The following is a 13,382-nucleotide window of genomic DNA, read 5'->3' on the forward strand; positions in this document are numbered from 1 at the left end:
AGGTTAGGTTAGGTAATAAGTATGGAGTATGGAGCTTTTTCACAAAGGAATTTGGAAAGTACCTAATACTATTGTTCTGTCGTATCCGGCATCCTGATCATTAAGTTAATGTAATCATATTTTCGAATGGTTGTGGTGAACCTTTTACGGCTATCATTTCCTGCAAAAGCTTGTAAACAAACTTTCTTTCCTCTTTAGGTTAGGTCAAGGGTAAATTGTTTTGTAAGGCATGACCTATGTCGGTACCTACCTAGCTAATTGTTTTGATTGTTTGTAAGCATGATTATAGTACCTAAATGGAATTTCCATTTATTGTTTTTACCGTTCGAGTAAAAGTTGCTTATTAACATACCATACTTTCAGATTAAGCATATTTATTTTATTTATTTTTACTGAACTATTTATGTACACAGTAAACACACACGAAAGAAGTAGAAGTAACATATGCTACGATTGGTTGTTTCCAGATTCTGCAGTTTCATTCTAATTAACATTGAATAAGTCACTTTGTTAGCTAAAGTTTGTCTCTAAGGCCTTAGAGTGCAGGAAAACATTGTACGATGCCTTAAAAATATCAATTTTATACACATATAGGTACGCATTCAGCACACGCAAGAGGGCTCATGAAGACAGATATACAACATATGATGAACTTTTCATACTTAAAATATAATTATGTCCACAATAAATCAACCACAAAGAAAACCCCGAAAAGTCATCGTTATGCTTTCTGGCATAATATTTTTAGTGTCTCTGGACGTCATAGAGAACACTGAACGAAATGGCAACGGCATTGACAGTAATTACTGGCCGGATAACGGAAATCCGGTCTAAACTTACGTCGGATAGCCGGGCAACGGATGTCCGGCTTCATTTATTCATCTTACACAAACAGCATTTCTTGTATAGCGGTTGAAAATGACCATTTTAGCCGAATTTTCCGGAAAATGCTAACCATCAATGGTATCCGACGATGACACGGCGAAGTCCCTGGCATAAATAAAAGAAGAAATGAACAGCGAAGACAGATGATTTTGGATTAACATACATAGGTACGAAGGTATTTTGCGTTCACGTAAAAATATCGCCTGGAATGAAAAGCTGACATATGTATATAGGTACATATTTCGCGTTCACTTAAAAATATCGCCTGGAATGAAAAGCTGTTGCGAAGACGTTATCGATCGCCAAAACTAGAAAAATAATCTAAGCTGAAAAAGTTCATTCAAACTCTAATATCTTTTCTAGCAACTTTTATGTAGAGATTTTCATTACTTTCAGGAGTATTCTATACCTAAACAATTACCTACATACGCACATGTACAATAATTGCCAAAAATAGTACCACAAAAAATTCTGCGTACATAAGAAAGCCGCAAATTACGTCTGCACTTACTGTGATATTATGTAAAATAATATAAAAACTAACACTAATAGTAAGAACTCGTGTAAATAAGTACAAACGGTAACATTGTCCGGTTCAGTGCGTTCCATTCTTAAGACACGTCCACTGTAGGTAATGTAAGTTGCCAAGATTAGGTGCGTGGCCACTAAACACGAGAGCTCCGGTTTTATAAAGGGAATTTTATAAAAACAAAGTTTGAAGCCAGTATAGCAATACTTTATGGTTTTACTCAAACGACTTCTGTTAAGAAATTCAACTTTGAACAATTGCTTCTATTTTGGTTTGCAATGGACCTTTCTAACGAAATGTCCATTGGGCTAACAACTTTAAAATTGAACAAATCTGAGAAGTTTACGTGTAACATAAAGACTGAGAAGAAGACCTACGAGACAAACACGTTCTGCGTCCTATCCACTAAAGCTTATCTCTGTGTTACAACGTGATCCCAGTTGCCCTTTGCTCATGTAAGTCCGCTGTTCTAGTGGCTCTACCGAAGGTATTGTTACACGGAATGGATCCGGCCGATTGACGATCGTTGATACAGCCGGCCGGGCGCGTAACATTATCCGCCGTACACGCGATACGCAGGCTAGCGTTACCTATCTCGCGCACATACTTGTCTACCTACCTATCTACCTCCCGGCGACGCGCGAGCGCACACTCCGACCAAACCCAGCCACACTTATCGATATCTTTATTGACTTATTAACGGCCGTTTGTTACCATTTGTGAAACTGCTCGATATAAGCTCCATCATAAAAATAATGCCCAATCATCTCGCAAATTACGCACGTGAAATACTTTCCACCAACTTCACTTGAACTGAACGTATCTAACCAAGCTCGCGTACAAAAGGAAAATTACACTAAAATTAGCAGTTAGTAGTTCGGCTAGTAGATACACTAGTGTGCTGTAAGCTTTGTGCATTGCCCGTGCTCTTTCAGCGAGATAATCAGATCATTACCGCCTCACAACACAACGGGCACTTATTTAGACTTGATCCTAAATAAAATAAAGTGTCCTTCTATCCGTTTACTGAGCTCGTTCGATGCCAAATTATATGGCTGAGTTTCAAATTGTAGTCGAAACTTGGAACATCATGTCGTAAGACGAAACGCAAATTGCTGACACGACTTACACAATATTTTTTAGTAACAAACTCAAACAGATTACCGACAGAAGGCAGCCGGGCAGCACGTAGAACAATAATTGATTGTATTGAGCCTGGCCGACACCTCAAAAATGTATCGGTAAGTATGAGGAGCGAATATTAATTTTGCGTCTCGCTTATCCCCATAAAGTTTGACGTGAAGAAAAGAGAAACGATTGTGGACGGTGCTATCCGATATGCGTTTTCCTCTGAAGGATACAAGTACGTGATTCGGTGTGTTTTTTTCGTGGGTGGAATTATTTGTAAGGCTTCGTTATGTGTTGCTCATTACTGTACAAGCGCGTATCCTGCCGGGCGACCGCAAATGCGAGACATTACGGCTCGGAGGAGCCACCTGAGCTCGAGAGAGCGCGGTGCTCCGGCGCTTAATGCTTCATACGTGGTACGTGCACCGACGCTAGCCAAGAACGCGTTTTGTAAAACAAAAGGTTTATCGACTACAGGTGCTAAAACAATTCAGCACTTTAAAGAAAATTGCTACTGAAATTACAGAATCTTCTCAAATAAGTGTTCAGATAGTCTACAACTTTAAGCTATGTTCTTGTCTTTTATAAAAATGTGTAGAGTTTCAACTTTTTAATGACCCAAAATAACTTCAGACAGACTTAAGTCCTTAATGACGGCAGACATGGATTTTGATTTTTAATCCTTCAAGAATTGACTCCAGAATTCACCCCTTTATTGATAAGGTAGATAAATATAAAAAGTGTATTCCGATCTTGGCGAGTGAACTTATTGAATCGGTGGTTCGGTGGCTGCGGTGGAGTTTGGGGCGGCCGCTCGCCCGGGAGACCGCAGACCGAACAATAAATACTTATCCGAAACTACTAGACGAATGTATTCGTCAATGAATTAGGCAATCGTGAGTGTATTTACATTTACAAGCAAAGTAAATCAGAGAATATTTTCACTTAATATTGCCTCGATCTAACTTTGCATGTGGTTAAGAACACGAAATCATCAAAGACAATATTTGAAAATAGAGCTTTATATTTTTTATAAATCTAGTTGGCTACCTAACACATTGTTTTTAGCGGAACCTTTTTAGGATTCAGTCTGCATTTTAAGCCAGTGATCCGCCACGGAACATGTTTTAGGGTTAATTTTAAAGCATCTAAAATATCAGGTGAATCTTTGTGGTTAGAGCTTTTACAGTGCACTGTAGTGTACATTTAAAATGCGCGAATATTGCCACATCGGAAAATAGTCTGTAATGAGTTGGGGGACACGCGGAGATAGATGAATAATACAAACGTTTGTCGGCGAACCGTCGATAAAATCATTCAGAACTTTACTGTTTAGAAGTTTTGCGTGCTTTTTGTTGCGGCCGCGGCAAGGGTTGGGCTGTCTAACGGTCGGCTGATATCGATAATATACCCATACTTGGGTTGTATGTCAATATCAAAACGATGGTATCAGACTTACATTATTATGTGAAGATGTATTCCTAATCATTAATCAGTTTACTGTACTTCCCGAAATGTTTAACGGACAAATTGGTATATCAAAAGCGTTTTTTCGCCTTCAATCTGTAAAAACCGTCGGAGCCACACAAAGTAATTTTGATTGGTAATATGACGAAAAAAAATCAATACCCGCTACCGTTAATCATATCAATACATTGAAATGGAGAAGCATGTAAGAAATTACATGGTTTTAAATAGGCAATTATAAAATTGACGTACCGATAATACTCGGCACGTAGCGGGTTAACTGTCCAGTCGGTCCAGGAGCTGTGGTTTTGCGGCCAGGCTTAATTCTACCCGCACCGCTCCGCCCACCATACATTTTAATAGTTTTAATGCCCCAAGAAGCTATCTTCGGTAGCCGATTACGAATAGCAATCCATAGGCAGGCTCCAATAAGTTTTTTGTAACGGCTAGTTATGAAATACAAGAAATGAAGACGTTACCGGGAACGTGATTCATTTCTTTGGGTCGGAAATCGTGTGAGGTCAACAGGACGTTTCCAAATTATTTCGTTGGTTTCGTAGGGTAAGTTGCGGGAGGTTCTACTTTTGCTTTTATTACTCAATTTCGTAGGTCTGATGTTTTGTGTTAGAATGTGTTGTATCCGGTGTGAATTGCAGCTGGATTTTCCATTCGGTGACATTTAGAGAATACGCCATTTTTATGTCTTTCATGATTCATAGACATCTGTTATTAGATACAAAATAATGTATTTTTTCTCAAATATAAATCCCAGAAATCATTAATGGGTACTTTTTGCGATTCCAGCTAACCATTCTAAGTACTTATTTTTTGTTCAATTCAAGGAAAATTGTGTTGTTTTGGCTCAACATTGTATCCTTCAGAATGGCAGTTGGCTATCGTAATATTGGTACAAATTGGCCAGGTGCGAGGTGGCAATACAGTGATAGAGCGCGTACGGTGCGTAGGAGGCTAATCCGTTGCCGCTTATTACATCCCACAGTAGCACACCGATTGAAACCGCAGGCTGCGGCCCCTGATTTCTGCAGCCCCATCGATCTATAGTTTCGTTATCAAATTTTCACACGGACCCTCGGCCGGCACCAAGATTGACTTTATTTGAGTAAGTGTAACCGCAGCGGTACGCGCCAACCCGGCTAACGCGCGATAACCGACGCTCTTGACTCCGCTTTACGATACATAGCCGAGTCGATACCATTTTTCAATTGTTTCTCTAGTGAATTAAAGGTATTGGAGTGTGAAACAGTGAAAAGTATCGTTATAATGCGATAGGTTGTCGGTCGGTAGCCAATCACGGCGCCCGAGATATTGATCATCGAAATTGATCAATCAAATCGAAAATCTACCGGAAATAAGGCGCGATGTAATATTACGTTGTTCTTAGAATTGAATGTTTTCAAAAATAGATTTTGTATTTTATAGCAATTTTAGTAAAAGTGTGAAAAGTGTTATTATGTTAAGTTTTTGTGGTTGTATTTGCGTTGAATTGGAAGTCCGTACAATTCTAAACATTGTATCGGCTGTGTAGTAATTATTGGGCAGCGTTGAGAGCCGTTGAAATTGATAGTATTTGACGTAGAAGTGATTACATAGTGTGCCATCGGCATTAGCAGCCGTCAGTGAATGGACCGCCACTCTGATTACTTTGGATTCAAATAGTGATAGACAAGCGCGCGCACTCTAGCCCCATGAAATGCATAGACAGATCGAAAGGTATTTTCAAATTTTTGATCCTTTTATTTTAATTTGGTTTGAGAATTGTTGTCATTGTAGGTTTATAAGGCCATTTCTTTACAAGGCTTGTGGTTATTAACTACATATTTAATAAAAAATATTATGTGCGTATATGGTATATCTACTGGTTTTGATCAGGCAGATGTGCGACACTATTTAGAAGTAGAATGATTACCTGTCGATTTACATGAATAATATTTGCTCTTATTATTAATTTTCGATCAACACGACAACAACAAACCTCAAAAAGTTTCATCAACCTTAACTGGCATAACAGTTTTACCGCCATTAACACGATTCCAAATTCAAACAGTTCTACAAGTTCGCTAGTCTATGGCGCACGATGTTAGCCTCCGTAATGACATTGTGGCAGCGCGCGTTTTTTCTCCCCATCGCGTTGATGTTATTGTTATTATTTTTCTCTCGACTCCATCTAGGGGTCGATGACATTTGTTCTAGCTTCTGGAAGCCGTGTAATGTTCTAAGTAGCTGGTGAAAATTGTAGTGAGTACCTATGCAGATTTTTGATACAAAAAGGACTGGTAAGTGTTGTCGCTAGTCCGCTCCTTCGTTTTGATAAAGGTACTTACTACAAATAGCTATTGTTCTATATTGAGAAGTAAAATATTGTCTTATATGTACCAAAAAAAAAATAGGTACTTATAATGTATATTGATGGAGAATATTTAGAATCTTGTAGGTGAACGGTGATGGATAAGTCAGTACTCAGAACTGGGCCAGTGGTTTAAAAAAATACCAAAGCACTCTCCATTATTCAGTCTCAATAATTAATTAATCAATTATAGAGTTTTCTTGTAAATTGCTCGCAGTTTGAGCGAACTCTGTGCTTCTGAAAAATTTCCAAGACTAGAAAATTTGACATTTCTGGAAACAGTATGAATGATTTCCTCTTGTAAGTTGGGAATTTTTATTTTGGAAAATTACTTATATCGCTACAATACGAAGTAAAATAGTAACAGGGTATTTCCCATGACCTTTGCCATAGATGGATTATTTCAATATACACATTTAACAATAATTATTCACGATAGCCCTATTTCCTATCAACAAACCATATTCGGAAGCTTATTTACGTCACTGGACTCATATTATTACATAAGGAAAAATGTTTCGTGTTGCTTGGTTAGAAACATAATAATGCGGAAACATTAGATTTGAAATAGGACGTCTAGTTCCAGTAAATATCGACTGATTTGTAAGTATATAAGTCATGGATTCTGCCTAACTTGAAACTATGCCATTGGTATGTTTCCGACCACTAAGTTAAGTTGTAAGAAGTAAGTTAGTGCTGATGACTATAATTCAAGATACGCCTAAGCTTTACTTTAATGGTAAATAACATCATCTAACTAAAGCCCGGTTTTGATCCCGCGAAGCAGCGGCTTATTTTAATAATTCTAAAAATCTGATTTCATAAAAATTTCAAAAATCCAGAAATATACATCCCTATTTAAATTAGAATTCTAATTCGGAATTCGAATATCCGAAACGCAATTCAAAATGCGTTCCAATTGACGTTTGTAACATTTGAACACGCGTAGGGCAGCAAGCTTGCAAGGTGTTCGATCAGGGCACGTAATTGGCCGGTTCCGATTGTTCCGGAGCGCATCCCCTCATGAACGGCTGTCTACGTCATCATCCGATGACCGCATTGTTTGCCTGTCTGTGTACAACTGTTTTTAATATGAACTTGCTGAATAGTGGATTTTAATGTTAGGTTCCTTGTTTTAAGTGGCAGCATTCAATGGCTCCCATTCTTACTCAAAGTTTATGATGATTGTCAATGGACTTGACGCCTGGGGTCAAAATGTAGGTGCGAATGCGAATGTTTTTTTTAAACAGCAATGGACTGAAATGGGCTGTGGACTAAACTAGAGAAACTAACCAATTTAATATTAAAAACACTAAGAAGCTATGTGCTCAAACCACGTAGATGTCATTAAATAACAGCCGTGAATCACAACGCAATCGAAGTGGACCATTACGAAGATATTTCTTAGACAGGAAACAAACCATTACCGATGCAATATCGATCGTTTTATTTAAGTATAATTTTGTTCCATTCAACAACTTGTAATTTATAAGATATAATACCTAAGCAATTTTACAGATCAAGATGACGGGGACGTATCATCGTGGCCGGTGAAGGATGAAAAGAAGATGGTAAGCTTATTATTTATTACTTTACCCAAAAATAAGACCAGGTATACATTTTCCAAGGATAACGCAAACTGCTAGCATCAAGCAGTTAGATGACAAAACCGTCCTAACAATCTCCATCTCGAAGGACCCAGTAAAGGCTCCCAGCTACTTCCAAAATAATTAACTCTAATACAGACGCACGAAGTATTGCAAACCAAGCCAACAGTTAGCAACGAGCATTAGAGTTGACATGGGCTGTCGGCGGCGGCTAATAACGTGCGTAATGGCGGATCGTCATTAGCGGCGCGCGCGCAGATTGCTGAGAGCACTGATGAAACCCGCCGGGATTGCCTTGTAAACGCCTCGAGTAGGATCGTGCATTAAGAACGGATAGATTGGGCATATTTTCGTCCTCTGCGTTAGGTTTTTTGGTTGTGTTCATGTATGAATCACTAGAAAAAGGTCAGGACAGGTTGATTATTTTCATAGAAAATGGCTTGGCAACTGACAACTATTTCCAATAACCAGTTAGGAATTTGAATACCTTGAAATAAAAATTAATGACTCCTTCTTGTAGACACAATTCGCAAAATTTTCCTTTAGTTAAATTGTGATTTCTTATAAAAAATCTTATTTTAATAGCAGAAGCATGCGAAAATTGCTGTTTGATCAAAAAATTATTGCATGAACAAAATGAGCCTTCCTGATTGAGCTTTGTTATTAATTTCACGGAGACTGTCAGAAGCAATTTGTGGTAGCTTTTAATTGATTTAAATTATCCTTTGGTATCGAAAACTATATTTTGGATGACAGTTTAGCGATTATGTTGGAACCACTGCGTGATGTGAAAATTTTATTAAATACCTTGATTGGTTGCTTTTTGGGATTCTTCAAATCAACGGTCTCATTATACGGTATCAGAAGTATGTTGTAAAAAAGCACTAAGAGGTGACATAGAGGTACTATTTTAGTTAGTTGCCGTTCCATCTATTCTTTCGCATTTTAGAAGAGTGGCCCAAAAATATGAACTTAAGCCATTGCAAGGGCGCAGATACACGCGAGACACAATTGATTTTCTATTATTTTCCTTGTACGAGCAGTTAATTGAACAAAAAATCTTTTTTCTTCGTTACCCATTCTATTGGCTACATAAGGCTGTTGCCAACAGGTCGTCGGTAAATAAGGCGGCAGTCAGTTAGAGGCCGAGATTGTGCCGCGAGTAATGAGCGCGGATATTAATAAACTTAACGCAGGCTCCGGGACACTTTACAGTTATTTAGGCCATAATTACGTCGGGAAAATTACCTATCTGTCTGTTGTTATATGATTTAGAAGATTATTTTGTGGATGCTAATGTTTATATTATGGTGATATAAAAAGTTTGAAGTGTGATCATAAATCTTGCATATTGCAGTAATTTTATTTCACTATAAATCTTTAATATACTGCGATAACTTTATTGCAGATTATTCATTAGGATAAGTAATTTTAATGTTAGATGAGGAGCTTTTCATAGTATTTTATTACTTAGTTTAATTGTCATATAAAGTCTTTTAAAGGATTTTTATTTTAATAAACAAGAGTTCCCGAATTGAAGAAGTAAGCTTTTTTGCTTTAGTTTTGTACTTCAGTTTTTTTATGGAATCTGCAAAATTTTGAGAACATTTCCATATTGAAACATCGCAACGCATGGTGCAGCTACTGATTGATGAATAAATAACTCTTTAACGCTAATCAAATAAATGAATACGCAACCACTGGAGTGTTGGTCAACAGGAAGTATCTAAATACCTACATATTGGTTTTTGTAGCACATTTTGAGGAAAAATTGGTTCCATTTAAAGAGTTATATTATGCGGTTACACTGAGTATTGAGGTTAACCCAATAAAACTGCTTCAAACATATCTATTTGCATTGTTTAACGCAAAACAATCATAGAAGTAATTATAAAATTCATTGTTAAATTCAATAAAGTACAAACCAAAATATTGTGTGAGTAGTTATTTAAAATGTTGCATTTATTTGCGTTTTTGTATTGTTGGTTAACCTGTTATTATCATGTGGCTTTTGTTATTTGTAACTATAGTCTTTCAATCAATTTATAAAAAGTGCGTGTATCTACGCGCAAAGAACTTTTATCAAAAAGTTTTAAAACATTTTGATTCAACTCTGGGTTAAATACTATCAAAATATTTAGAAAGCAGTAGAACCACTGGTTCCTTAAAGTCAATAAAATGTTAAGTTAGGCTTCAGGATTCTTCTCATACATTAAACTATTCAGAATAACGAATGTCTTCTTACTATACCTTCATTTACTTCACCCATCTTTATAAAGACCCTGTAACTTATATCAAAAATATATAAAAAGCTTGACTAACCGTCAGAGTACATACCTCCGGCAGGCAGGTTGGCGTTAGTCTTGTACTCTCGTTCCTCGTGAGAGAGGGACCGGAGGCTCCTCACGGAGGAGCTCTTGTAGTCCATCTCTCGCAGGGCTAGGGATGCGCTGTCACACGCGATCAGGGACCGTTGGAGGCCGAATGATGATCGGATTTGGTGTGGCGATGCGTTTGTACCTGTGGAATGGATTTTTTTTTTTAGTTTGTTTTAAACTATGCCTTGTGGAAGTTGTATCAGGCTTGTTGTTTTCTTACATTGCGTTTTTAAGTAGGTCATCTAATTTTGTCAAGGTATTGTTTATTTATTACTTTTTGTATGTACCTAAAAATTGGCAAAAAAAAATAAATTGTACTTGGAAGGTATCAAACGGTATAACAAAAGTATATAGGATTTTAATTTGTTGGTTCATTTATTTATTCATTCATTCTTAGAACAAAACACCTAACAACTTTGTTTAAAAAACACAAATACTTGGCAACTATGGTCAAATTATCTTTACCCCAAACACGCGTGCAGCTAAAACTAATTCAATATTCTAAGCCGGCCAAAAAACTACGAGTTTCCGGCGCCTCTTCAATTAAACGTCAAAGTGTCAATCACCTTATTACAGAAATGGTGGTCCCTTTTTTCAATCGTGCCCATTTTTGCGGCCTTCTGTCGGCTTCACCTACCTTTATTTAAAAAGACACCGCCCCAATTATTTTCGCCTCGTTGTATTAGAAAAAATACATAGATAATTAGTTTATGAGTTTACACAATGTAAGATGAACGAACACCGCAATTATGCAATTGATCGACGCAAACAAATGCAGTCAGTTAATTATTATTTGTTGTTGTACTATAATAGGATAGTGATGTCCTTCGGTGTTAGATATCGATGTTTGTTTAGAATTATATTTCTTGTCTTATGCATTGCTCGTATATGTAGGTATGTTTATTTGTCAAGTACATTTAACAATGTTACTGATTTTATTGCAGTAACTCTACAAACATTTAATTTCGACGGTAATTAATTTATGGGCGATAAAATACGAACCTGAATTGTCTTTTGCGTTTGAGTAGGTATCGTATGCTTTGGACTTGAAAACTTTTTTAGTTTCAGAAATGTTGACCCTTGCACACACAATAGTTATAGAGTGGGAAACGTAATGGTAACTTCAAATTGAAACCTCCCATACGCAATGCAATTATGTTTGCACTACACTATTTAAGCATCATTCGCAGGTTCGACCGCTACAAATAAATTGCATTTTATCGATAGTCGATAGTCCGTGTAATGTGGGAGTACAGCGCAATTAGCGGGGGTCACTGCGAAGCGGCTTATGTCCCGCCTACAAATTAAGTCTATTAACTCAAACTTTTAAGTCCCCCAGCATACGATATCTTCCTTTCTTGTGCCCCAGAGTTTTGGGGCTTATTCGCTAAGTACTAGCCTTTTGTGTCCTTTCACCTTTGTTTGATATTGTGTAAGGATTTTTGGTGTTCGTTGCTTTTGATAAAGATCTGATGCTAATGAATGTTAGCGACGTGTGCTTTGATTGTATGCGAGACTTATTAAATTTAATTAAGAGGACCACTAAGTTTGACCAAAGGAAGGTTCGTTAGAGTTAAGTATTTATTCTGTAAATAAGAAATAAATGAGTGATATTAATGAGAAGAAACTTAAAATAATAGAATGGGACCAAACAGATTATAGGACAATTCTAAAGATTTAAGCTCAGTTAAATATTGAAGTACAAGAAATGTCCCTGAGTGCTCCGGCGTCATGCCGGCAGCAGGCACAAAGGTCCCAGCAGTTGTGCAGTGCGTGAGTGCAACTTATTACTGATATAATTTCACTATTGTTTGCCGCCGGCTCCAAAGCTCCATATGGCGTAACGTGTTTTTTTTTCATATTTTTCCTCCAATTTTGTCGATAGTTCGAACTCCTTTTGAGCAACTCCTTAGTTTCGCGTGACTGACAGGCGGAAGACGATGTTTTATGATATTAATTAGGTAGGTTTAATGTGGGGTGGAATTGGATGAGAAATTCGTATTTAATAGTATTGTTCTTTAAGTCAGCGGTTCCCGAATTCTTTTGGCTTCGGAACCCTTTTTGTATCACCATTTTTCGGCGGAACCCTAGCTTAAGTATGAAGTAAACTAAAGACGTAAATACGTAATACACACACCAAATGGTATATGGTTAGAGACATACTCAGTATAGGTACTCAGGAGTAGCATGGCTATCTGCCGCACGGGCCAGAAAACAATTTAACCGCCCTTGACTTTGTGTATTATGTAAATAGTTTTCGGTTTGAAAACTGACAAAGTAAATGCAAAAAGAAATAGTTTGGTCGGTTTGGTCGCCTCGCACCTGTACAATACTGTGAGCGAGCGCGATTTTTTTTAGCTAAAAAAAGAAGTTCCAAGCACCCGCTAGTATGGAAAGACTTACAGCGGTAGCCGGTATCGCGAGCGAAGCGAGCGCGAATTTTTTTTTATCTTAAGTACCTACACGAAATAAATAAAACCACTGTAAATTAATAAGGTCTCAAAAAGTACAACATTCACTCAAAAAAGCAAATGCAAATGAATAAGAAGCAGCTAGCGAAGAAAGCGCTCTTGCTTTTTCTGAACCAGAGGAATAAAAAATAAACATATCAAAGGAAAAATTAATAAGAAACCTCGAAGGAAGAGCAATTAAACGAACATAAAAGCACCATGTAACATGGAGTCGCGACCGAAGCGAGCGCGAAAATTTTCTTCGTTTGGAGGTGCAAAAATTGGAAATAATGTCACACATTGATTCATGGTCAAAATAGCCACTAGATATACTCGTATGCCGTGTTATGTCACGTCCTATCAAATGTATGAAAACGTGTAATCGTGGCGATGAAATAAGCCTAAAAAATGCGGTAATTTTTGGCCAACTGGCTACCTTCTTTTACCCATTGCCGAAAACCTGGAGGTATTGAGTTAATGTACAATTTGCAAAAAGCGGAATTAAATTATCTGCTGCCGTGGCCTTCCCCAACCACTTGTCGCAAACTTGTACTTACCTTCGCGAGTGGTACC

At 37.4% G+C, this 13,382-nt stretch overlaps 1 protein-coding gene across 2 annotated transcripts in view; it reads right to left on the reverse strand.

Annotated features, from left to right (window-relative positions):
* LOC110378113 (runt-related transcription factor 3) overlaps positions 1-13,382 on the reverse strand; it is a 49,963-nt gene that overhangs the window by 15,212 nt on the left and 21,369 nt on the right. The window contains exon 4 of one of the 2 annotated variants that reach the window (XM_064039181.1): positions 10,304-10,501. In XM_064039181.1, coding sequence (XP_063895251.1) covers positions 10,304-10,501 — 198 coding nt within the window. The remainder of the gene's footprint in view (positions 1-10,303; positions 10,502-13,382) is intronic. The other variant, XM_064039182.1, reaches the window with a different exon arrangement.

Source organism: Helicoverpa armigera, chromosome 18 (genome assembly GCF_030705265.1).
Source record: "Helicoverpa armigera isolate CAAS_96S chromosome 18, ASM3070526v1, whole genome shotgun sequence".
NCBI classification, from domain to species: Eukaryota; Metazoa; Arthropoda; class Insecta; order Lepidoptera; family Noctuidae; genus Helicoverpa; species Helicoverpa armigera.